We start from the raw sequence: 27,884 nt of genomic DNA on the forward strand, positions 1-27,884 counted from the left end.
CCAAAACGATTTAAATTTGGGTCTTTCCTCATACAAAGCATCATATGGCATAACATATACAAGTCATATGGACCCCATATGCTCAATAAAGACTTCAACACAGACGCATGTTCTGTCAAGGTGCTTTTAATGGTCAGCTACGCAAAAGAAACGGATCATGCAGCATCTAAAGACTCTGAACAAGTGTAATATACCCAGGACTTATTACAGTTCACAAGCCCTTTAAAGGGTTAGTTCACCCACAAACTCTGCCAGTCAGAGATTCTGGGTGAACGAACTCTTCAATCCTACCAAAGTGTGACTTCTTGGAGAACGCTTTGACATGGTTGCCAGATATTTAAACCACAGGTGAAGTCTCGTTCAGTGAAGCTAGAGAGATCTATCTGGCATTAGGGTTTAAACCTACAGATGAACGCAACTAATAAAGCTTCTGGTTATTCACTTTTTGTTTTCCACAACACCTGCTGATTTATTTGACCAACCACAACTCAACAACTAGCTTGTGAATCGCATTTTTCCTATTTTGCGCTGGTGATTAAAACATAATTCCCGAAGTAATGGTTCTCGAGACGGAGATACTACACTGCAAAACATGCTTTTCTGTCTCGTTTCCAGTCCAAATATCTAAAACTTCTTAAATCAAGATGCATTTACTAGACGAGTAAAATGAGATTAGATATTAAGTCTTGTTTTCTGGGGGAATTAATCAAAATGAAGTGAGTTTTTGCTTAAAAAAAGCTAAATTATCTGCCAATGGGGTCAGAAAAATAATGTTGTTTCTGTTTGAATAAAAATTATTTTTCTGACCCCATTGCAGATAATTTAGCGTTTTTTAAGCAAAAACTCACTTAATTTTGATTAATTCCCCCAGAAAACAGGAAATAATATCTAATCTCATTTTACTCATCTAGTAAATGCATCTTGATTTACATTTTTTTTTTTGATATTTGGACTGGAAACAAGACAGAAATACTAAGAACACATTTTCTGCAGTGTCAAACTCGAGATGTGAAATACTCAAATCAAAAAATAACCCACACGATGTTGAAGTAACATCTTAAAGTCTCCGCTTAAAGAGCGTCTGAACAGACATCCTGTGAATTATTTACAAATATACATCATTTAGTTCCTTCACAACACCTTTCAGGGATTGCTTTACAAAGCTGAATTCACTGGAAGAGCATCTTGAAGCAATTTCCCACTTAAAGTGCACGTGGATGATGAGGGAGGAGACGCGAGGACAGGATGGGAAGGGGTTATCAGGGAGAAACACGGAGAAAAGAGCATCATTCTCCGGATCGACAGCAAGCCCTGAACCCACACTGCAGATTCTGGCATCCACTGGCCGTGTCTGCGTGAGGACCTGCAGAACCAGAGAGGAAAACCAGTTACAAACACAGAAAACATGACATCTACAGTTTGCATGAATGAACTCGGAGGAGATTTACTATTAAACTGAGAGAAGCAAACTGTAAATCTTTGTCTTGTTTCCAGTCTAAATATCAAAAAATTCTTAAATCAAGATGCATTTACTAGATGAGTGAAATTATATAAGATATTATGTCCGGTTTTTCGGGGGAATTCATCAAAATGAAGTGAGTTGATGCTTAAAACAAGCAAAATTATCTGCTTATAGGGTAAGAAAAATAATCTTAGTTCAAACAGAATTAAATTTTTCTGACCCCATTGGCAGATAACTCGTTTTAAGCAAAAACTCACTTAATTTTGATTTATTTTCCCAGAAAACAAGACTTAAAGGGATACTTCATGATTTAGCATTAAGCTTTGTATCAGTAGGACCGTGCTCCCCCCCTCATGTCCCCCTGAGACGAGAGATTTATGTATTTTTTGTCTGTAAAAAATCCTCAGATGACGCAAAATCTTCATTTTGCATCATCTGAGGCTTTTTTGTCCAGAGGCTCGAGACTCCAGCCAGTAGGAGGCGCTAGATCCGCATGTTTTCCGCCCGCCCATAGAGAATCTTACTCACAGAATGTACAAATAGTGTCAGCCATCTTTATCTGGAAGCTAAGCTAACAGGCTCTTGTTCTGTGGAGAAAGCCGAGTAGTAGCGGTGACCATCCTCTTTTCCTGGACGCGTCCGGCCGTCGAGATCGTCCAAAATGTCCGGGATTCGGCTTTTGCTTTCTACAGTCGCCATTCATTGTTTACACGCACACCTTTTGTTTCAATCTAACTGAACTCATCCCGATCGGTGAATCTGAGTGTAGTGTTTACATGAACGCTAAACAAGTGATCGGTTGATGTGCGTTTTAACATTGCTAAGAATATTCCCGCTCCTCCGTGAGAGATACGAGACCGGTGCGTCTCACAGGCGCCGCTCATCAGTAATCACGCGGCCGTCAGTCTCGCGCCGTTCTCCCGCGGCCGTCAGTCTCGCGCCGTTCTCCCGCGGCCGTCAGTCTCGCGCCGTTCTCCCGCGGCCGTCAGTCTCGCGCCGTTCTCCCGCGGCCGTCAGTCTCGCGCCGTTCTCCCGCGGCCGTCAGTCTCGCGCCGTTCTCCCGCGGCCGTCAGTTTCGCGCCGTTCTCCCGCGGCCGTCAGTCTGGCGCCGTTCTCCCGCGGCCGTCAGTCTGGCGCCGTTCTCCCGCGGCCGTCAGTCTCGCGCCGTTCTCCCGCGGCCGTCAGTCTCGAGCCGTTCTCCCGCGGCCGTCAGTCTGGCGCCGTTCTCCCGCGGCCGTCAGTCTCGCGCCGTTCTCCCGCGGCCGTCAGTCTCGCGCCGTTCTCCCGCGGCCGTCAGTCTCGCGCCGTTCTCCCGCGGCCGTCAGTCTCGCGCCGTTCTCCCGCGGCCGTCAGTCTCGCGCCGTTCTCCCGCGGCCGTCAGTCTCGCGCCGTTCTCCCGCGGCCGTCAGTCTCGCGCCGTTCTCCCGCGGCCGTCAGTCTCCCGCGGCCGTCAGCCTCGTCTTGCTCGCGGCAGTAAACATGAGAAACGGCGAACCTGTAGAACGCAAAAGCCGAATCCCGGACATTTTGGGCCAATTCCGGACAATCCCGGGCAGACTCGTCACGGAGACTCACTAGTAGCCTAGCCTTGTTGTTTTACTGCGCTCTTACCGGTAGGCGTGGCCTCGTAGGGCAGTGAAGCAAGTGCATTCTGGGAGTTGTTGGCTTTCATCCACATAAGCCACAAATAAATTTTCTGGCTTTTCTCAGTCTAGAAGGCTCCAAATTCACATTTCTACTACATAAATGACCCATTTTAAATACACACTCATTTTTACAGAGGTGAAGTATCCCTTTAATATCTTATGTAATTTCACTACTTTAGTAAACGCATCTTGATTTAAGAATTTTGAGATATTTGGACTGGAAACGAGACAGAAACACAAGTAAGAAAAGCATGTTCTGCAGTGTGTGGACTGACACATGCTACAAGTAAACACAATGAAACTAGTCAAGTCAAGTCAAGTCAAGAATATTTGTATAGCGCTTTTCACAATACAGATTGTATCAAAGCAGCTTCACAGTATTAAATTAAAATAATAATAAAACGTCCATGTTTGGTAATGCTAATCAATAGTAATATTGATTGATTAATTAAATTGAATATCCCCAACTGAGCAAGCCAAGGGCAACAGTGGCAAGGAAACGAAAAACTCCATCAGGTGACCCAATGGAGAGAAAAAAAAACCTTGGGAGAACCCAGGCTCAGTCGGGGGCCAGTTCTCCTCTGGCGGTTATGAACTAGAGGCCGGATTTAACTGTAAGATTAAAACATTTATATGAATGCCTGGTTAAAGAGATGCGTCTTTAATCTAGTTTTGAAGTGGGAGAGCGACTCTGAGCAACGAACAGTATCAGGAAGGCTATTCCAGAGTTTTGGAGCTAAATGTGAGAATGCTCTCCCTCCTTTGGTGGACTTAGATATCCTAGGTATAACCAAAAGCCTCGAATTTAGCGATCTTAAAGAGCGCGATGGATTATAGGGCGATAGAAGATCCGTTAAATAAACTGGAGCTAAGTCGTTTAGGGCTTTATAAGTCAGTAACAATACCTTATAATTAATACGGAACTTTATAGGTAACCAGTGTAGAGATGATAAGATCGGTGTTATATGATCATATTTTCTTGATCTGGTAAGAACTCTAGCAGCTGCATTTTGGACTAACTGTAGCTTGTTTATTGAGGATGCAGGACAACCAGCTAATAAAGCATTACAGTAATCTAGTCTCGAGGTCATGAATGCATGAACTAACTTTTCTGCATCAGAAACTGACAGCATATTACGTAGCTTAGCAATGTTTCTAAGGTGGAAAAATGCCGTTTTTGTAACATATGAAATATGATTTTTAAAAGACAGGTCGCAGTCTAGTATGACACCCAGGTCTTTTACTGTAGAGGATAAAGTAGCAGGACATCCTACTATGTTAAAGTTGTATTGTGAGAGGTTTTGTGTGCGGTTTTTTGAACCGATGAGTAGTACCTCCGTTTTATCTGAATTTAATAGAAGAAAATTACACGTCATCCAATCTTTTATATCTTTAACACACTCTGTCAATTTTGATAATTTAGCGTTTTCATCCGGCCGTGATGAAATATATAATTGAGTGTCATCAGCATAACAATGGAAACTAATTCCATGTTTCCTTATAATATTTCCAAGTGGCAGCATATAAATTGAGAATAATAGAGGGCCTAGCACAGATCCCTGCGGCACTCCATAGTTTACTGAAGTTATGATCGATTTTTTTCCATTTAAATAGACAAAATGGTAGCGGTCTGATAAGTATGATCTAAACCAGCTTAATGCTTGTCCTTGAACGCCAGTATAATTTTGTAGTCGATCTAAGAGTATTGTGTGATCTATAGTATCGAACGCAGCACTAAGATCAAGTAAAACTAGTATTGAGATACAGCCTTGGTCTGAAGCTAAAAGTAAATCATTAGTGATTTTAACGAGTGCAGTTTCAGTGCTATGGTGCGGCCTGAATCCAGACTGAAACTTTTCATAGATGTCATTTTCTTGCAAAAAAGAGCTCAGTTGAGCGGACACAACTTTTTCTAATATTTTAGACATAAATGGAAGATTTGAAATGGGTCTATAATTTGCTAGATTATGTGGGTCTAATTGTGGTTTCTTAATGAGTGGTTTTATAACTGCCAGTTTAAATGTTTTTGGAACGTGACCTAAAGATAGAGACGAGTTAATAATATTGAGTAGAGGCTCTTCCACTACAGGTAACACTTCTTTCAGTAGTTTAGTTGGTATAGGATCTAATAAGCACGTTGTTGTTTTAGATGCAGTGATAAGTTTATTTAGCTCTTTTTGTTCTATAGTTGTAAAGCGCTGTAATTGTTCTTGCGGGGTGATAATTGAGGCTGATTTATAAGGCGCGATTGAAGATTGAGTGTTTACAATTGTGGTTCTGATGCTTTCTATTTTCTCAGTGAAGAAGTTCATGAAATCATTACTGCTAAACTGTAACGGGATATTTTGGTCAGGTGACGTTTGTTTATTTATTAGTCTAGCCACGGTGTTAAATAAAAATCTTGGATTATTTTGGTTGTTTTCTATTAGTTTGCGGAGATGCTCAGCCCTTGCCGCTTTTAGGGCCTTTTTATAACGTGACATACTGTCTTTCCACGCGATTCTAAAGACCTCTAAATTAGTTTGTTTCCATTTACGCTCTAATTTACGGGTTTCTCTCTTTAGAACATGCGTAGTATTGTTGTACCATGGTGCTTTACTTTTCTCTCTGACCTTTTTTAATCTAATGGGTGCAACAATATCCAATGTTCTAGAGAGAATGGTGCTCATACTGCTAGTTACTTCCTCTAATTCGTCTGTTTGTTTGGGTTCAGGCAGTAACTGAGACAAATCAGATAAGCAATTTGATAAATTATCTATGGTGGATGGAAGGATTGTTCTGCCTGGTCGGTAACGCGGCGCAGTATGACATAGTACTGTAGTCCGTAATATACAAGTTACCAGGAAGTGGTCACTGACACCATCACTTTGTGGAATGATATCTATATCGGTTGGATCGGTTCCATATGATATAATTAAATCGAGTGTATGATTAAGACGATGAGTTGGTCCGGTGACGTTTTGCTTGACCCCAAAGGAGTTTAATAAATCTGTGAACGCAGCCCCTAACGCATCATTTGAATTATCTACGTGTATGTTGAAATCTCCAACAATTAATGCTTTATCGACGTTGACCAATAGATCTGAGAGAAAATCTGCAAACTCTTTTAGGAAATCAGCGTAGGGCCCTGGCGGTCTATATACGGTAGCCAAGGCTAGAGATAATAGGGATTTTTTCCTTACATCTAGGAGCGTAACATTTAATACAAGTACTTCAAACGAATTAAATTTGTCACCTGTTTTCTGAGTAACATTAAGAATATCTCTATAGATTGTTGCAACACCGCCGCCACGACCAATCAGACGGGGCTCATGCTTATAACAGTATCCTGGTGGAGTGGACTCATTTAGACCGAAATAGTCATTTGGTTTAAGCCAGGTTTCAGTAAGGCAGAGTACATCAAAGCTATTATCTGTGACTATTTCATTTACAATAACCGCCTTAGGTGTAAGCGATCTAATGTTTAGAAGACCTAGCTTTAGAAATTGTTTTTGTTCACTAATAGCGAGATTTTCTGTTTTAATAACAATTAGATTTTTCCTAGATCCTACAATAGATTTATTATTTGATCTCACTAAACGAGGAATAGACACAGTTTCTATTAAATGTTCTACACTAGTATTTATATCAATTAATTTGGTGCAGCAGAGACTGTGATTTGGATTTTTGGTAACTAGTCAAACGGTCTTTAACGTCTTGGAGATGTTATCCGACAGAAGATCCGCTCCATTTCTACTTGGGTGTAAGCCATCAGCGCGGAAGAGCCTAGGACGCTCCCAAAACAGATTCCAATTATTTATAAAGAGCAGTTTCTGCTCATTGCACCATGACATTAACCATTCATTTAGCGCGAATAATCTACTGAACTTCTCATGCCCTTGTCGATACGTGGGAAGCGGCCCAGACACGATGATCGTTATTTCAGGCGATGCGGTGCGTACCGTCTCGATTAGGTTCCTATAATCCTTTTTCAAAACCTCCGTCTGCCGCAGCCTGACGTCGTTCGCTCCTGCGTGCAAGACGACAGCTCCGACGCGCTCGTCACCGTTCAAGATCTCGGGTACCCGCGCAGCGATATCTAAAACACGGTCATCAGGAAAACAGTGGCTACGCACCTTACTTTTACCTGACGTAGCGTGGACGTTCCGAACAATTGAATCGCCGATAATCACAGCATCGCGTTCCGTTTCGCGAAGAGGGGAGAAGCGGTTCTGAGTGGAAATCTCGAAGACCGGGAGGGGCGGAGAGATTCTTCGCGTCTTCCGCTGCGAAACAACCCAAGCTTCGTGACGGCGCCTCGGAGCCGGGGTGTATGAAACTTGTGAGAACCGCCTTGGCGCACGGGACCAATGCTGAGAGACGCACGGTGTTGACGCAATCGGAGTCTGCGGATTATTAACTGATTTGTGTGCATCGACGCGAGATGTTTCAAGAGCTAAACGCCGGTCTCTTAGCTCGGCTTGTCTCTCTAAAAGGTCGCTGATCTGCTTCTCTACAGCTTCCAGCTCAGACTGCACCGCCTGCAGCTCGAATGTGTCCTCACCTGCACCAAAAGGTAGACAACATAACGTTACATTTGATATATTCGCCATTTAAACAGATGGACAGTAAGTTAGCAACGACGCTACCAGTGATGCTATCAATATTAACGCTAATTTATAACTGAAATCTTGGATATAATCTGTCTTTTTAATGGTACGGGTGTGATAGACGCACGATAGGCGAGAAAATGTTCGTTTGTAAGTGAGTGTAAAGAAGACGCGCTCAGCCGTCCGACCCACAGGTGTAACGGACCGGTATTGGGTCAATCGGTTTGAGACGCGTCTACTCAACAGTCCGCGTTGTTTGAGTTATTTTACAGTTTTACGTTATATAAAAACAGGCTTCGTAACAAACCCACCCTTTACTTACCAAGATGCCGTCCTACTTGGGTTTGGACTTCATATGTGGATTTGTGGGCATTATTACAGTAATTTACATTTAGCAGACGCTCTTCAGATCATATCACAAATCATAAAACATTCATATGACAAGGATTTACACAGTTTCGTGTCAGCCGAACAGAAAGATTTTCACAAAGTTCACGGTTCTCGCATGAAGGAATAAATTATCCGAAATTAAAATAAACATGAACTGCAATATAATCAATTATATAAAAAATGTGCTAGTTGCCAAGGCAACGTTTTTCATTTTCATTTATTATAAGGATGTAATAAAACAACTAGAGATAAAACTAAATAAACTGCTCCGACATCAGTTAATGGTCACATGACATGCAGGAGAACAAAATATTTAATCTTATTTTAGAAAGTGTTATTGTAGTCTACAAATTATTTATTTAGATTTAAACTTTTTATTTATACAATTTTATAATAAAAATGTCAAATAAAAATAAATTAATAAATATTAATTCATATATAATATATTTTCAAAACAATCGAAATATAGAACAATCTATTATTAATAACTTTTCATCAACTCAGGAAACCCAATCTGGGACATTCTGATATAACAGAACATTTAATATTTAGATTTAATATTCAGAGATGTGCTTGTGAGTGAGTTATATATTAATTAAAGGTGATGCATTTGCCGTTAATTATGTATTGCAATTAGGGGTGTGACAGTTAGTATATAACCGTGAGACCGACGGTTATAGTTAAACACCGTCATTAGAACTCTATAACCGCCAAAACCGTGTTATTAAAATATTTTTTACAAACATTTAAAAAAAAAAAAATTTTTTTCCATTTTTTAGATAGGATCATAATAAGCGCAATATATCGGGAGACGTGGTTTTTACCACTTAATGAAGTTTTGTTTTGTAAATCGTCAGACATGATTTTTACCACTTCAAAGTTTTGCATTGTAGAAAGCCTTTCTTTAAAGCGAATTTCGTTTTGTAGAAATTGTATCTTAATTTTAATAAATGTTTCATCAACCAATTGCATGTATTTAATAAATAAAAAGCAAATAGCCAATAGCAGACAATATAATAACCGTGACATGGCACCTGCGCGCCGCGTTCACTTGCATTGAATTGTGAACTAGAGCGCATCTCGTCGTAAATGAATGAAACTATGCCTGCCTCATGCATTAGCATTAAATATCTTTGCTACATCCTTTCTAGGCGGGTGCGGCTTTGAAATTTGGTCAAAAAACGTTGGTGCGGATGAGTTTTGTTATGCGGTTGCGGATGAAATAATTCCCATCTGCGTATATCTACATCTAACAACATTGAACACTACACAAATATGAATAAAAAAATAATAATTAATTCCCCATAGTGACAGGAGGTGCCGGAGATCTCCTTAATAAACGGAGGTCTGAAATCTCTGCCCTTACCGATCAGAGCGCGCGCTGACACGGAGTTAACCCGCTATCTCCAAGAACAACCAATTGACTACGGCTAATCCACTGGTGGAGAGACAATGAAACACGCTATCCGCTCTTAGCAAAATTGTCACGTAAATACATGTGTATTTGTGCTACAAGCACAGCATCAGAGCGAGTGTTTAGCCTCGCGGGTAACATAGCCACCCCTGTCAGAGCGTCACTAAAACCCAGTAAAGTGAACATGTTGGTGTTCCTGTCACGGAACTTGGAAGTCGAAAAAGATTAGGAATTTAAAATGCCATTGCACTTTTTTTGTTTCCTATATTTAGTTCGTTTAATTAAGGTATTATCACAACAATCGTTGTTCGACTTTTTTGTTTTTCTTTGATAAAGGTATGTAGCCTAGATTTTATGATTTGTAATTTAGGCCTGGCTACTCAATCATTTTTATGCGGCTCGTATAGAATTTAAGCAGCCTACTTTTTTAAAAGGATTTTACTGTGTGTGATTTATTTAAAACAAAGCATGTTCATTGCAACATTTTTTTTTTGTTAAGGATTTGTTTACTGTGTGTAGGCCTATATAAATAAACGTATAGCAAGTAGTTAATCAGTGTCTGCTCGTTAATTCAAACTAAGTTGTCTTATAACAGACGAACATCCCCCCCCCCGACGACGGTTATGTTACGAACCGTCATATTTGACTCGCATCATAACCGTCATCACCAATTCTGAAACCGGCACACCCCTAATTGCAATAAGTTTTGTGTTCATAACTATCAGCACAGCACCTTTAAATCACGTAATATCATTATTCTCAGCACTGAGTGTGTGTGATGGTGTGTTACCGTTAATGTTATCGCAGTAGTAGAAGTGCTGTGTGTTGAGGGCGGGGCAAGCGGACACCAGCTCCTGAAGCCCCGCCCCCGTGATGAGCAGGCAGCCCGAGAGATTCAGATGCTCCAGCAGAGGGAGTCCTCCACGCTGAGACAGACACCTGACACACACACACACACACACACACACATGAAAAGGTTCCTCCGGTGCGAAGCCCCTATTATATCATGGCGGTGTTTGTTCTGTACCTCAGGCCGAGATCCGTGATCTGATAGCATCCAGACAGGCTGAGGAACCGGAGTGTTCGAAAGGCTCCTGATTGGTCAGTCCTGTTGTGACGATCAGCGCAAGATTCGCCCTCAAACCCTTTAGTCCGAAAATCAACACCGCCCCCTTTGGCCTGGAGGTCACAGTGCGTTTCTCTCACAGTCCAGAGCGACACATCTGAAGTGCAACAGGTGGAGTGACCACAGTGGGCGTCACCCATTGAGCCATACTGCCAGTGGGAGGAGCTTATACCAGTCCTGAAGCTCCGCCTCCGGCTCCTCCTACAACAGCATGAGGCGCCGCCTCCCTTCGACTCAAAAATTTGGCCACGCCCACTTTCCTGTGTAGACACGCCCCCTGGTTTGCTCCAGTCGGCGGCGTCCTCGATGTCAGCTAGTTTCGCCGGATCAAGAACCCACACGTGGGCGGGGCCACAGCCTGAGCCACGCCCACCAGGTCTCCGCTTGAAGATGAGTTCCTGGCAGCTGCGTCCTATTGGCTGAAGAGAGTGCTCGTCCTTGAGTTTGATAGGAGAGGGCGGGGCTTTCAGCAGTTTGGCTCTGCGATCCGGATTGGACGCCGTTAAATCGCCCAATCCCAATGAGAGAATTTTCAGGGTGCGGTCGGTGATTTTGTGGCAGCCCGACAGATCCAGGTGTTCTAGAGTACGACACACCCCGAACTCCGCCCAGCTGGAAAACACAACAGAGTAACTGTAATATTCATGGGATCCACAAAATCAACATGCCAAGACTTTATGAGTGACTCATTGAATCATTCATTCAAGATTAGTTCAAAAACACAGATTCATCCAGTAATGAAACAAGTGAAGTCTATATGAGTGAGTCACTGAATCATTCATTCAAGAGATTCATTCAAAAACACTGATTTATTCAGTAATGAAACAAGTCACGTCTATATGAGAGTCATTGAATCATTCATTCAAAAACACAGATTCATCCAGTAATGAAACAAGTGACATCTATATTAGTGAGTCATTGAATCATTCATTCAAGAGATTTGTTAAAAAACACTGATTCATCTAGTAATGAAACAAGTGATGTCTATATGAGAGTCATTGAATCATTCATTCAAGAAATTAATTTAAAAAACACTGATTTATTCAGTAATGAAACAAGTCACGTCTATATGAGAGTCATTGAATCATTCATTCAAGATTCGTTCAAAAACACAGATTCATCCAGTAATGAAACAAGTGGGCTCCAAAAAATCAACATGGCATTACGGTATATCAAATACACAAACACACTGATATGAGCAGTCAATGCCAAACGCTTGAACAACCAATCAGAAGAAGAGCCAACCTGTGGAAGGCGGAGTCAGAGACGTCAGTCTGCGTGAGGTCCAGGTGTGTCAGGTTCGGGCACAAACTGAGGATCTGTCGCACCTGGAAGGAGAACACATTATTATTATATATTATATTATTTCATTGATCCCAAATAAGTTTAAAAACAACTATTAGTTAAATGTTATTATAATAAAAAAATAACGAGTTTAAAAGCAGGATATAGCAGTTAAATATGGTTAATAGTCAAATAATTTAAATAGATTTTTATAGACGTATTAAAGCTGCACGATTAATATCGCAATCTCGATTCAAACACCCATGTGATCATTACATTACATCAGTACACCAGTAGGTGGAGACAAGAGACTGTTAAAAATGTGTGTGTCATTGAATCATTCATTCAAGAGATTCATTCAAAACACAGATTCATCCAGTAATGGAACAAGTGAAGTCTTTGAGTGAGTCACTGAATCATTGATTCAAGAGATTCATTCAAAACACAGATTCATCCAGTAATGGAACAAGTGAAGTCTATATGAGTGAGTCATTGAATTAGCCTAGAAATCTAGACGCCCCTAGCGGCAGCAAAATGTATTTTGCAGCCAGGGCAGTCTAGCAACTCTCAATACACATTCTAGCAGCAAAAACCCAGATTGGGTCAGGCCAATCACGTCGTGTATAGAGCATGCGGGGCGGGCTTAACATATGACGACAGAGTTGCGACGGCTGGCATAGGCACTTGTAAACAAAGAATGGCGGCAGCAGCTGTCGAACAGCAGTCTTTCGAATCGGCTTTGGCCGCGACTCTGGAGGACTTGGAGTTAAGTTTCTCTTTAAGAAAAGAGCAAAAAACGGCACTTAAATCATTTTTAAAAAAGGAAGATGTGTTCGGAGTTTTGCCGACTGGATACGGAAAAAGTTTAATATACCAATTAGCTCCGCTGGTGGGAAAACGCACCACGTCACCTTCTTCGTTGCTCTGATTGGTTGTAGCGCTATCCTATTGCGTGCAGAGGGATTTTGAGAGACAGCCATTTATCCCGCCTCTCGGAGTAAGCCTAGTCTATGGAGAGTGTCCAGACTAAACATCTTGATGTAAGTCTGGCTGGCCAGGCTATCATTGAATCATTCATTCAAGAGATTAGTTTAAAAACACAGATTCATCCAGTAATGAAACAAGTGAAGTATTTATGAGTGAGTCACTGAATCATTCATTCAAGAGATTCATTCAAAACACAGATTCATCCAGTAAAGAAACAAGTGAAGTCTATATGAGTGAGTCACTGAATCATTCATTCAAGAGATTAGTTTAAAAACACAGATTCATCCAGTAATGAAACAAGTGAAGTATTTATGAGTGAGTCACTGAATCATTGATTCAAGAGATTCGTTTAAAAACACAGATTCATCCAGTAATGAAGGGACGTCTATATGAGTGAGTCACTGAATCATTGATTCAAGAGATTCATTCAAAAACACAGATTCATCCAGTAATGGAACAAGTGAAGTATTTATGAGTGAGTCACTGAATCATTCACTCAAGAGATTTGTTCAGAAAACACAGATTCATCCAGTAATGAAACAAGTGAAGTCTTTATGAGTGAGTCACTGAATCATTGATTCTAGAGATTCATTCAAAAACACTGATTCATCCAGTAATGGAACAAGTGAAGTCTTTATGAGTGAGTCACTGAATCATTGATTCAAGAGATTCATTCAAAAACACAGATTCATCCAGTAATGGAACAAGTGAAGTATTTATGAGTGAGTCACTGAATCATTCACTCAAGAGATTTGTTCAGAAAACACAGATTCATCCAGTAATGAAACAAGTGAAGTCTTTATGAGTGAGTCACTGAATCATTGATTCTAGAGATTCATTAAAAAACACTGATTCATCCAGTAATGGAACAAGTGAAGTCTTTATGAGTGAGTCACTGAATCATTGATTCTAGAGATTCATTCAAAAACACTGATTCATCCAGTAATGAAACAAGTAAAGTCTTTATGAGTGAGTCACTGAATCATTGATTCTAGAGATTCATTCAAAAACACTGATTCATTCAGTAATGGAACAAGTGAAGTCTTTATGAGTGAGTCACTGAACCATTCATTCAAGAGATTAATTCAAAAACACAGATTCATCCAGTAATGAAACAAGTGAAGTCTTTATGAGTGAGTCACTGAATCATTCATTCAAGAGATTCATTCAAAAACACAGATTCATCCAGTAATGAAACAAGTGAAGTCTTTATGAGTGAGTCACTGAATCATTCACTCAAGAGATTCATTCAAAAACACTGATTCATCCAGTAATGAAACAAGTGAAGTCTTTATGAGTGAGTCACTGAATCATTCACTCAAGAGATTCATTCAAAAACACTGATTCATCCAGTAATGAAACAAGTGAAGTCTTTATGAGTGAGTCACTGAATCATTGATTCCAGAGATTCATTCAAAAACACAGATTCATCCAGAAATGGAACAAGTGAAGTATTTATGAGTGAGTCACTGAATCATTGATTCCAGAGATTCATTCAAAAACACAGATTCATCCAAAAATGAAACAAGTGAAGTCTTTATGAGTGAGTCACTGAATCATTGATTCAAGAGATTCATTCAAAAACACAGATTCATCCAGTAATGGAACAAGTGAAGTCTATATGAGTGAGTCATTGAACCACGATCTTGAGCGACTGCTTTTCAGTGCTCAGTTTGGTCATGTGTGAGTGTTGATCACATGATCTGGGTAACGCACCATCTTGCTGGAGACGGTGGAGCTGTAGGCCAGGCTGAGTGAACGAACGGACGAGCCGACGACGGGCAGAAGCTTCTGGATCATCCCGTCGAGAAGAGTCTTCTCTCTCTGAACCGCATTAATGGCTGGAGTCCCTTCACACGCCTCTGAACAGCAGGAGAACAACAGACAAAAATGGGAAAAAAATTGATTTGTGGCGTTTGAGAACCACATAAAAAACAACGATTAATCAGAAAAAAAAAAGTTTTTGCCCAGCCCTAATTAAACAAAAGTTTGGGGTCAGTAAGAATGTTTATTTCACAGCTATGGCCCGCGGGATCATGGGAAATGTAGTTCTAAGCGAAGGCTCACCTGATTCGTCGACGTCTGCGTCCTCGTCCCACTCCTGATAGGCTCGCCCCTCGTCCTGGAGACTCTTCACCCAATCATCATCCGGCTCCTGGTCCAACTCGCCCGGAGGACCGCAGTGATAGTCCCCTGCAAACACCATGACAACCAGTCACATGTGACCTACAGGCAGCAGATACACTGAGATGCTGTATCCCACAATGCAACATACTGGACTCCATCTTCAATTTTCTCCATTAAAACTGCATTAGAAATGTAAAATAACCCTTTATATTTTTTTATATGATTGGATACCGTCCTGAATTAAACATGTGGCATTAATGCAGTTTTTTTAATGACAATTTAATTAATAAAAAAAATAAAACAAAAAATATAAATGCAGGATATCAATATTTTGATAAAGGGTTTTATAATTATAAAACAATATAAAAAAAACATTATAAATACAATTCACTAATTTAGAATATAACTAAAGTTTTATGATTATAAAAATATAATTCACTACTGCAGTATAATACTATTTTTAATTAAAGTTTTATAATATAAAAATGATTAAATAAAAACAATTATAAAAACAATTCACTATAGTATTAGTATGTTTTTTTAATTAAAGTTTTATAATTACTTGTACAAATATTTAAAAAATAATTCACTAATGATGTTTGAAATTAGTTTTAAAATAAAAAAATTATAAAAATAATTTGTTAAAGTAGTATTTTACATTTTTTTATAAGTTTTATAATTATAAAAAATATTCACTAATGCAGTATACTACTATAAGTTTTATAGTATAAAAAATTATTAACAATCATTTGAATAATGCAGTTTATTACTGTTTTTTAATTAAAATTATATTAATTTTATAATATCAAATTTAAATCAAAATGTATAAAATATTTAACTATGTAGTATATAATTTTTTAATATCAAAATAATGATAAAATAATGCACTATTATATTTTTTATTAATTAAAGTTACTTAATTATAAAATATAAAATAAAAAAACACTCATGATGCAACAATATTTATTTAATATTTAAATCTAAAATTTTATTCAATTTGAAATCTTTTTAAGACACCATAAAACAAACATTTATTTTCTACCTGCACTCAATCATTTGGTGCACATTATACTAAAGGGAAAAATATCTTTCATAAAGTAATAAACATGACTCAGCTGATGTTTGCTCACAAGGGGGCGATAGAGGCAGATAAGCTCAAAGATGACACTATTTATTATTATATTTATTTATCAGAAATTAATGATTTCTGAATGATCATGTGACACTGAAGACTGGAGTAATGATGATAAATTCAGCTTTGATCACAGGAATAAATTACACTTTACTAGATATTCACATAGAGAACAGATAATTTACATTGCAATAATAAAAAACTAAAAATAATGATTGTTTTCTTGGCCATTTTTAATTAAATAAATGCAGCGTTGGTGAGCAGAAGAGACTTCCAAACTTGTGAGCGCTAGTGTAAACGTATAGTCCGGCTGTGAGTAACACACTTCTAGCCAGAATAACCTTGAATTTACTTACATGTCGTTTTTGCCAAAATAACTTGCGAGATGTTTGATTTTCCATCATGTAAGCAATTATTTTTGTCTTGTTTCCAGTGCAAATATCAAACATTTCTTAAATCAAGATACATTTACTAGTAAAATGACATAAGATTTTAAGTCTTGTTTTCTGGGGAATTAATCAAAATTAAGTGAGTTGATGCTTAAAACGAGGAAAATTATCTGCCAATGTGAATGAATTCAAACAGAAACATTATTTTTCTGACCCCATTGGCTGATAATTTTGCTTGTTTTAAGCAAAAACTCACTTAATTTTGATGAATTCCCCCAGAAAACAAGACTTAATATCTTATGTAATTTCACTCATCTAGTAAATGCATCTTGATTTAAGAAAGGTTTGATCATTGGACTGGAAACCACACAAAAATACTAAGTAAGAAAGCAGTGTATATCCTCACTTCACATATATCTGGTAAAGTGTGTGTTGACGCACCTCTGGCCCAGCGGACGGGGTACAGGTGTCTCCACAGCGAGCCGGTCTTGGACACCTGAGCCCAGATGTTGCACACCTGCCCACAGCGACACAGATCCAGCGGCCCCAGGAAGCGGAACACCTTGAGGAGCAGCTCCTGCGGCAGAGCCGAGATGGAGGCGCGCTCGCTGCCCCGCTCTGAGGGAGACGACACATCCAACCACTGACACATGACTGAGACTAACCTGAGGCCGCGCTCAGTCACATGGGTTACGCTCAACTCCAGGGAAACTTCAGATTTGCATCAGACTTCAATACGGAAGGAGGTTGAGAAATCAACAGCTAGAGTAACACGGGCAATGCCTGGCCTAAGAGGTCAAAGGTCATCTGCTAAAGATGACGCAACCGAAAACAATATCATAGGGGTTTGGGTGTAATGCCCTTCTCACAAGATGTAAGATAAGTCTCTGATGTCCCCAGAGTGTGCGTGCGTGTGTGTGTGTGTGTGAAGTTTTAGCTCAAAATACCCCACATATTTCAATGTAAAATAAAAATTAAGTATTTAAGAAAAATAACAATAATAATAATAATAATAATACCCCCAAAAAACGGTATAACTGTGAAAAATATACCACTTATATTTATGGCTGTCTTAATTTCTGCATTTAGTGAAAACTTTAAATATAATACAACTGAAAAAAAAGAGAACTAAAAACAAATTATAAATCTTACATATATAAATATTTATAATATGCATGCATGTATGTATATATATGTATGTATGTATATATATATATATATATATATATACATACTCATCAAACAAGCACAGCAAATTTAATTCGTTTTGAACTAATTTATTTGTATTCATTATTTTATATATATATATATATATATATATATATATATATATAAAATAATGAATACAAATAAATTAGTTCAAAACGAATTAAATTTGCTGTGCTTGTTTGTAGAGCTGCAGATTGACCCAAAATGTTGTGAAACTCGAAAAATGTGAATATGGTGCAAAAGTTCATTAATTTCATTAATTCAACTTAAAAGGTGAAACTAATATATTATATAGACTCATTACATGCTAAGTGAGATATTTCAAGCCTTTATTTGTCATAATGTTGATGATTATGACTTACAGCTTATGAAAACCCCACATTCAAAATTAGAATATTGTGAACAGGTTTTCATAAGCTGTAAGCATCAAAATTATAACTAATAAAGGCTTGAAATATCTCACTTTGCATGTAATGAGTCTATATAATATATTAGTTTCACCTGTATATAAATATGACTATAAATAATAGTAATACTGATAATAAGTATAATAAGTAATTTTACATGTCATATATAATATAATAATAACAATTATTCAAAAATAAAGATTGAAATAATTATAAAAATTAATAAAACAGGCCCAAATGATTTCCTTTATTGCTGTGAAGACTAATAATTAAGTGTTTATCATATAATATAATTTCCTAAGGAAGACCATAGAATCTTTTTTATACATTATATTTTTATACTTTCTATATATTTTTACATCTTTATTCTTTACTCCCGTGTTTCTCCCAACCTCACCGTAAAAGGAGAGGCGATATCGCTCATTTGAAGGCATTTCTTTAGAGCGTTTTCAAAAACTGGACGATATATAAACCATTTAAAAATCTCTGCATGTGCTGCTTGTTCGGGTTTCCAGGTTATTGGCTATTGTTCACTTGTTAAATGATCCGAGTACTCGATTAATAGTAAAAATAATCTACCACTTACTTGAAGACCAAAAACCTATTGTTCACTTCTTAAATTATTCGAGTACTCAATTAATCGTCAAATAAATAGTTTGATTACTTGAACACCTAAAGGCTATTGTTCACTTGTTAAATGATCTGAGTACTCGATTAATCTTCAAAATAATCTACCAATTACTTGAAGACCAAAAGCCTATTGTTCACTTCTTAAATGATCCGAGTACTCAATTAATCGTCAAATAAATAGTCCGATTACTTGAACACCTAAAGGCTATTTATTCACTTGTTAAATTATATGAGTACTCGATTAATCGTCAAAATAATATACAGATTACTTGAGCACCAAAAGGTCATGGTTCACTTGTTAAATGATCCGAGTACTCGATTAATCGTCAAAATAATCGACAGATTACCTGAACACCAAAAGGTCATTGGTCACGCGTTAAATTATGAGTACTCGATTAATCGTCAAAATAATCGACCGATTACTGGAGCACCAAAAGGCCATTGTTCACTTATTAAATGATCTGAGTACTCGATTAATCGTCAAAATATTGATTAGTGACTCACCGTCTTCGGTCTTCTCGTGGTCGGAGTATTTGAAGGCCTTGTGCAGCTCCTCAGCTTGGCTCCAGAGGTTCAGGCCCTTCAGCACGTCGGCGGCGGCGGAGCTCCAGGACGGATTATTGGAGTGTTGCAGCATCACCTGACGCTTGATGGCCTTCAGCTCCTCGTACGTGAAGTACTCCATCAGAATGGGCTGATACACCTGAGAACACGCACAACTCATCAGACGCACACAGACAGAGACCACACATCTGATGGGACGAATGCAAATTTAAGGTTAAAATAATGCACTTTAAATTCTGCATGATGGATCTGCAGGGATGCCATTGCAAAATTTAATTTTATAAATTTAAAGATTTTATTTGGAGTGGATTTTAAAGTAAAGAAATTGATCAAAAATGATGGTAAAAGATGTTTATAATGTTACAAAAGATTCTATTTCAAATAAATGCTGTTCTTTTGAACTTTCTATTCATCAAAGAATACTGGAAATGTTTTGTTTCCACAAAAATATTATAATATTATAATAATCATAAATGTTTTTTAAACAGCAAATCATCATATTAGAATGATTTCTGAAGGATCATGTGACACTGAAGACTGGAGTAATGATGCTGAAAATTCAGATTTGATCACAGGAATAAATTATACTTTACTATATAAATCACATAGAGAACAGCTGATTTGAATTGTAATAATACTTCACAATTTTAATGTATTTTTAATCAAATAAATGCAGCCTTCGTGTGCAGAAGACTTCAAAAATGATTTTTTTTTATTACAGACCCCAAACTTTTGAATGGTAGTGTGTTTATAAAATAAAAAAAAACATACACAAACATGACTAATATATTTCCAACAAAATGTAATATTTATTGTTAAGGTAGTATATCTTAGGATATACTTTATAAAATTTAAATAATCAAAGGACGTCATTAAACCTGATACATTTCTGTATCTGATGCGTCTTTGGTCTTACTGAAAAAAAATGTGTGAGTCTGTAAATGCTAAAATTAATGAAATGATCGGACAATGCTGTAGTATCAGTATGATGTTGAATGTTAAAAATAGTGCTTCAACGATTAATCGCACCCAAAGTAAAAGTTTGTGTTTACATAATATATGTGTGTGTACTATGTATAAATGTTTTGTATATATATATATAAATACACACATATGCATGTATATATTTAATAATAGTTATACATATATAATAAATATTTTATGTAAAAATAAAACATTTTTCTTAAATATACATGCATGTGTGTGTATTTATATATACAAAATAATTATACACAGTACACACACATATATTATGTAAACACAAACTTTTACTTTGGGTGCGATTAATCGCGATTAATCGTTGCCAAGTACTAGTTAAAAATGAGTCTCACCTCCTCTTCCTCTTTCATATGAGGAAGGAAGTCCTGAGTGAACGCCTCCAGCCTCTCCTTCAGCTGCTGCGCGTAATTCAGCTGCTCGTACTCGCTCTGAAACACAACACCACGGTACAAAATAACATGTTTGAGCGTGAAAAAGTGAGTTAATCTCTATATCAGAGTCAGTGTTTCTGAACTCCTGAAACGCCTCCATTGTAAGTCTTGAGTTTTCTTCTGGGAACGAACACGTCACAATATTCCTCATAATAATTAATGCGCAGAATAAAGGGGCGGGGCCTGGTTGAGTTAGTTAGTAGTAGGGCTGTAAATTAATAATCGCGATTAATCGAATCCAAAATAAAAGTTTGTGTTTACATAATATATGTGTGTATTGTGTATAATTATTTTGTATATATAAATACACACACATGCATGTATATAGTTAAGAATTTTTATTTATTTATATATAAAATAGTTATATTTATATATAATATAAAAATATGTATGCAGTATATAAATGCAAATATTTCTCAAATATATACATGCATGTGTGTGTATTTATATACATACAAAATTATACACAATACACACACATATGTAAACACAAATTTTTTTGGGGGATTTGATTAATCGTTTACAGCCCTAGTTAGTAGTGTGTTAAACTGGCGGTTAGGGAAAGGGGCGGGACATTTCCCAAACACACTCAAAGCACTCGACCAATCACAACACACTGCTATAGCGACCAATCAGAGCACAGTGTGCTTTTCAGAAGGAGGGGATTCATAGAGACAGGAAGTAAACAGAGCGTTACTGACAGACTGGGAAGAGAGGAGCCGCAACACTGGAGAATATGAGGAGAATAATCAACATTCAAGCAGGAGAACCTGTTCTAGTCGAGCACAACATCAAGACTTTGAGAAAGGGCGTAATAAGGCCTCTTTAAAAAGGACTATTGATTTCTTAATGAGTCAGTTTGCTCAGCACATTTCACCTGAAACCCGACAAGGCGTTTCCACTGCAGATCATTACGCTGTGTCACGATTACAAGACTAAAAAAGCCACAAGAAACGAGCCTGAGCTGCGACTGACAGATGATTCAGACACTCAACTTAACTACAATGTTCTTCTGTAACATGAAAGATGCTTAAAAGAACTTTTCACTGTTGCATTGTAACTGTTTTTCTTCATAGATTGTATGTATTTTATACTGTTTTCTTCTGGTGCATATATCAATATCTTCTCTACATGCACTTATTATGCTTGCATACATATTCATAAATGTATACACATTCATATATGCATGAATACATATCACACATACATTTACATGCTATTTACCCCTGTTTTTTTATATTTGTTATGATTATACAGTTTTTTTTATTAGTTTGATATTGAAATAAAATAATGAAATAAAAAAATATGCAATGTATAATACATTTATTTTGATTTAGTGTTACTTAATGTACTAAAATAAATAAATAAAAATGAATAAAAACTACATGGAGCGATTACATTTTTTTTTTTTTAAACAAAATAAAATTTTAACCTAAATTAAAATAAGACTGGAAAATCTCAAAATATTAATATAAATTATAATAGTATCTCAATGATACTAAAATAGGTTTGATGTAGTTATTTACATTTCTGTATATATATATTAAATTGCACTGTAATATGAATTTGTACTTCCTTGCATTCTATTGTTTATATTTTATATTGTGCAAAAAATGAATAAAAATGCGTCTCTCTCTCTCCAAACGGTTCAATAACACAGTAAAATCACAGATGAACTGTTTTTATAAGCTGACGTCAGCATGAGAATTTAATTAACTGAAGTTATTATAAACCGTTTCCCAGACAGGAACTCGGAGCAGGATTTCCCAACGCCCTGTAAATAATCAAGCAGAAAATTCCCCAATATTTGGCAAGTTTGGACTGACACGTCAAAATGGACCTTGTCTATTTTGAAGATAAAAACCTGTTTGGATGATTGAATAGAAGTTTTGTTAAAATACGTAAACAGAGAGTCTTATGATAATTATTTTTGTCTCTAACTTCTCTATCTAGATCTGTGTCACGTCACGGCCAATGGTCTGACCACGAGTGTCCAGGTCATCATCAGTGATTAGCAGTGTTTAGCATCACAAGACGAGTGTGAACGTGCCAAACACGTCTTGAATCACGTTCAGTCTCTTGTGTGTTACGTGTGACGCTGTAGTTCACTTAACGGCCACCGATGTCACTATAACATCTACATAAAGCCTCTTCAACCTTCTGGTGCTCTTCGACATTTGAGCGAAAACTTTTACATTCGTTTTTTTCTTCATCGGAATGATACGAAACTTGATAAAGGTTTTGGCACTTGCTGTGTGTACACACACACACACACACACACACACACACACACACACACACACACACACACACACACACACACACACACACACACACACACACACACACACACACACACACACACACACACACACACACACACACACACACACACACACACACACACACACACACACACACACACACACACACACACACACACACACACACACACACACACACACACACACACACACACACACACACACACACACACACACACACACACACACACACACACACACACACACACACACACACACACACACACACACACACACACACACACACACACACACACACACACACACACACACACACACACACACACACACACACACACACGATTCGAAAAGGTTAAATGGTCCTGACAAAAATAGCCACACTTGTGTTGTTCATGGTCAAAAATGAATGAGAGTTTCCTCTAGTGGAAGCGTTTGGTACTGCAGCCGAACACACTCTCACTGAACGCTCATTTACTGAGATATCAGCCTCACATCTGGAGCACGACTTTGATTTTCTTGCAGTTTATAGTAAAACGTAATTTTGAACATATATATTTCACGTAAAAATGTTAAATATCATTTGTGCACATTTTTCATAATGATAAACGTAAAATTATGTTAGTTTTTATAAATTCACTTTTTTAAACTTTTTTCCCCAAGTGTCGTCTTTAAAGGATAATTCCGGTATTTAACACCTTGAGTCTATATTGTAGTTTGTTTTGGATGAACAAGAGTGGTGGACAACATTTTTTTGACAATGGTTCCTCTCTCGAGTTTTTGACTATAATAGAATTGGCCATGGACCCATTTAACATTGGAGTCAATGTGCATGTCCGAAAATGTCATTAAAACAGCCAATAATGTTCGTTTACAAAACTGTGCAACTCACCGAGTGATTAGTGGTGTTAGTTGATGTTCCAGAAACAAAAAGTGTTGCGAAATACAGTTTCTGTCGTGTTTTATTCGTCATTTTGTAAAATCCCATTGAATTCTGTTGAAGGACTGAGTGCTCGTTAATATAAATGCGCTACCGGAAACGGAAAGGGGGCTGTTTACATTTGGTCGATGTCGTCTTTTTGCTCACTTCCGTTTCTCATAAGGCTAGCGAGCAGAGCAACTGTGCTCCGGGAGAGTAAGCGAAATAAACAAACAAAACCTTGAAAATATTGAAAGACGTGACCACTGACCAGTGCAATATGAAGTTGAACTCGACTGTGACCGTGAGTGTCCCGCGAGACATAAACATCAGTTATCGCCATCAAGTGGTCGGGAGTGTGCTAACGCTTCAGATTCAAATATTGAGCGGAAGTTACACGGTTGTGAAGTGTCTGAAAAAATAGTTCCACTATAGCAAAATAAACGGATTGGAATCATATATTGCGACGATATATTGCTTATAATCATCAACGAACACCACTAACCACTCGGTGAGTTTAACAGTTTTGTAAACGAACATTATTGGCTGTTTTAATGACATTTTCGGACATGCACATTGACTCCAATGTTAAATGGGTCCATGGCCAATTCTATTATAGTCAAAAACTCGAGAGAGGAACCATTGTCAAAAAAATGTTGTCCACCACTCTTGTTCATCCAAAACAAACTACAATATAGACTCAAGGTTTTAAATACCGGAATTATCCTTTAACAAGAGAACTTCAGTGTGTCGCTCTAAAGCATTAAAGATTAAGTTGGAAATTACATTTTCAGGTCTATGCTCAAAAAGTGAATAAATGGATTATAAATACTGCGTAAATATAATGTAGTACCATAAAACTTCCCTAAAAATACTAAATATTAAATAAAAAACATTAATTTCATTGAAAAAAATAAAATAATAATCGGTCATTTTTGAACCACACGCGAAGAGTGTGTAATTTCTGCTGCAGCAATCAAACATAAGACCTATGACACACACACACACACACACACACACACACACACCTTGACGCTGCGCAGCCCCTTCTCGAACAGCGACAGCATCTCGGACAGCTTGTTGTCGGCGTGGACGTGATAGACCATCTGACTGCGCTCCTGCAGAAGCTCCATGATGCACTTGTTCTCGATCTGCTCGTGCATCTTGAACTCTTTAAAGGTGGCGAGCAGCGACTGCAGAAAGGAGCGGAAATCCCTGTTGTTGGAGAAGTTGGTCTTGGAAAGCTGTGGGTGGAAAACACACGAAACAAGCGATGAAACATCCGGACTGAAGAGCTACTGATGCGGGAATGTAAACAAGACCTGCCCAACAACACGAAAGCGGTTCCTTATAAAAGAGACGGGGTTAATCAGTCAGGCACAAGCTTTTTATCGTTAACTAAAAAACATAAAAAAACAATTAAAAAAAACATTGACTGAAATCAAATAAAATTTATTATAAAAAATATATTTCAACAAAGCCCAGAAAGAAACATGATGGTGGAAAAAATATGGTATGGGAGGAAAAATATATTTCAAAACTTTTGCGTTCGCTCGCGAAAGTTCCTGAAAGTTCTGCGTTCGCTCGCGAAAGTTCCTGAAAGTTTTGCGTTCTCTCCCGAAAGTTTTGCGTTCCCTCGCGAAAGTTTTACATTCCCTCGCGAAGGTTTTGCGTTCCCTCTTGAAAGTTCCCGAAAGTTTTGCGTTCTCTCCCGAAAGTTTTGCGTTCCCTCGCGAAAGTTTTGCGTTCCCTCGCGAAAGTTCCCGAAAGTTTTGCGTTCTCTCCCGAAAGTTTTGCGTTCCCTCGCGAAAGTTTTGCGTTCCCTCGCGAAAGTTCCCGAAAGTTTTACGTTCCCTCCCGAAAGTTTTGCGTTCCCTCGCGAAAGTTTTGCGCTCCCTCGCGAAAGTTTTGCGCTCCCTCGCGAAAGTTTTGCGCTCCCTCGCGAAAGTTTGGCGTTCCCTCGCGAAAGTTTGGCGTTCCCTCGCGAAAGTTTGGCGTTCCCTCGCGAAAGTTTGGTGTTCCCTCGCGAAAGTTTGGCGTTCCCTCGCGAAAGTTTGGCGTTCCCTCGCGAAAGTTTGGCGTTCCCTCGCGAAAGAAACTTCTCTCCAGAAAGTTTTGAGCTTTCTCCCGAATTTTTTTGCGGTCTCTCCAGAACGTTTTGCATTCTCTCCCGAACGTTTGAACGAATTGTTAAAATGAATACAAAATAATTAAATAAATAATACATAGCAGTACAGTAACATTCATAACATTAATTTTTCCCAATATAAATTAAGTCTTAATTCATATAAATATATCGCTGGCTTTTAAATTTTAGGATGGCGGTCCCTCGCACAAAGATGATCATATTTGAAAGATTGAAAACACACATAGCATTAGTGTTATATAACGCTGGATGTGTGTCAAATGTTAAACGAGTTCAGATGAGTGTGTAGATGCACAAAACACAACAAACTACTGACACAGCAAACACACACACACACACACACACATTTGTGTCTTACATAAGCGGTGTGTGTGTGTGTGACTTGCAAACCCAAACATGGGCTGAACTGAAGCTACACACCCACAGAAACCATTCAAATCATCATAATCTCCATGCAAACCTGTTCAGAATAAATTACAGTAATCAGACTGAATCAGACTAATAAACCATCTCACTTTAACACCTCACATCTCAATTTCAGATGTTTATAAATGAGTCAAATACATTCCTCATAAAAAGCATAAAAAGTTAATTTAAAGTGTTTCAATCTAGAAATGATCTGATTATAGATCAGAATGTGGTGTAATTCACATCTGTGTGGATGTTTATCACAGACTACAAGGGTTAGGATGCGTTTAGAAGTTAATGTTGTGATAGGAAATCAATACAATAAAGATAAAATTAATAATTGTTTTTAATCAGACGCAGCATATTTCCACATATCACGTGGAGTCTGAGTGTTTATATTATTATTAGTAGTATTATTCAATACACAATAGTGTTTTTTACATACCTGAGATCAGACATTCACAATAAATGCAACATCGGCTTATTATTGTGCTTATATTACATTTAATAAAGTCTGTTTTCGTACAGATCTGAGATCAGACATTGACATTAAGCTCTCATAATCTGGCTATATAAACTCAGATGGTCAGAATGGGTTAAAATCTTAACAACATATCTAGATAAAGATAGCGTCTCTGTGCTGATCTGAGATCAGATCGTTATCAGACGTTCATAATAAACTCTGTTCTATGCCTATTAGCCGTTTGGCTAACACTAACGTTAGCTCTCCTCAAACAAACACATCATATCTGACCGCTTAAAACCACTTTATTTGGTGAAATGACCGATAAAACAGGTCTGACACGAACCTTCTCGCTGTAGAGCTCCACCAGCTGCTTCATGCGCCAGTGTGGCCCGGTAAAAACATCCACCTCGTCGGGGAAAGGAGCCATCGCGACTCCATCAGCGGCTCCGGGAGAACAGCACTGAACACTCGCTGCGGGGAGCCAGATCCTCACCGGGAAACACTCCGCTGAAAAACACAACATAACATAACATAACATAACATAACATAACATAACATAACATAACATAGTATAACATAACATAACATAACATAACATAACATAACATAACATAACATAACATAGCAGAGCATAACATAACATAGTATAACATAACATAGCAGAGCATAACATAACATAACATAACATAGTATAACATAACATAGCATAGCATAACATAACATAACATAGTATAACATAACATAACATAACATAGCAGAGCATAACATAATATAACATAGTATAACATAACATAGCAGAGCATAACATAACATAACATAGTATAACATAACATAGCATAGCATAACATAACATAACATAACATAACATAACATAGTA

At 37.8% G+C, this 27,884-nt stretch overlaps 1 protein-coding gene across 1 annotated transcript; it reads right to left on the minus strand.

The window, feature by feature from the left end:
- Positions 1 to 110: 110 nt before the first annotated feature.
- fbxl5 (F-box and leucine-rich repeat protein 5) lies at positions 111 to 27,475 on the minus strand. The gene is made up of 11 exons (XM_079589544.1): positions 27,351 to 27,475; positions 25,016 to 25,231; positions 20,688 to 20,783; positions 19,297 to 19,495; positions 16,988 to 17,164; positions 14,966 to 15,091; positions 14,615 to 14,760; positions 11,873 to 11,955; positions 10,529 to 11,239; positions 10,292 to 10,440; positions 111 to 1,363 (listed from the first exon to the last, which is right to left on the minus strand). The coding sequence occupies exons 1-11, from the start codon at positions 27,432 to 27,434 to the stop codon at positions 1,287 to 1,289; spliced, it is 2,064 nt and encodes a 687-aa protein (XP_079445670.1). The 5' UTR covers positions 27,435 to 27,475; the 3' UTR covers positions 111 to 1,286.
- Between the last annotated feature and the right edge of the window lie 409 nt (positions 27,476 to 27,884).

Source organism: Phoxinus phoxinus (assembly GCF_949152265.1).
Source record: "Phoxinus phoxinus genome assembly, chromosome: 18".
In the NCBI taxonomy this organism is placed as follows: Eukaryota; Metazoa; Chordata; class Actinopteri; order Cypriniformes; family Leuciscidae; genus Phoxinus; species Phoxinus phoxinus.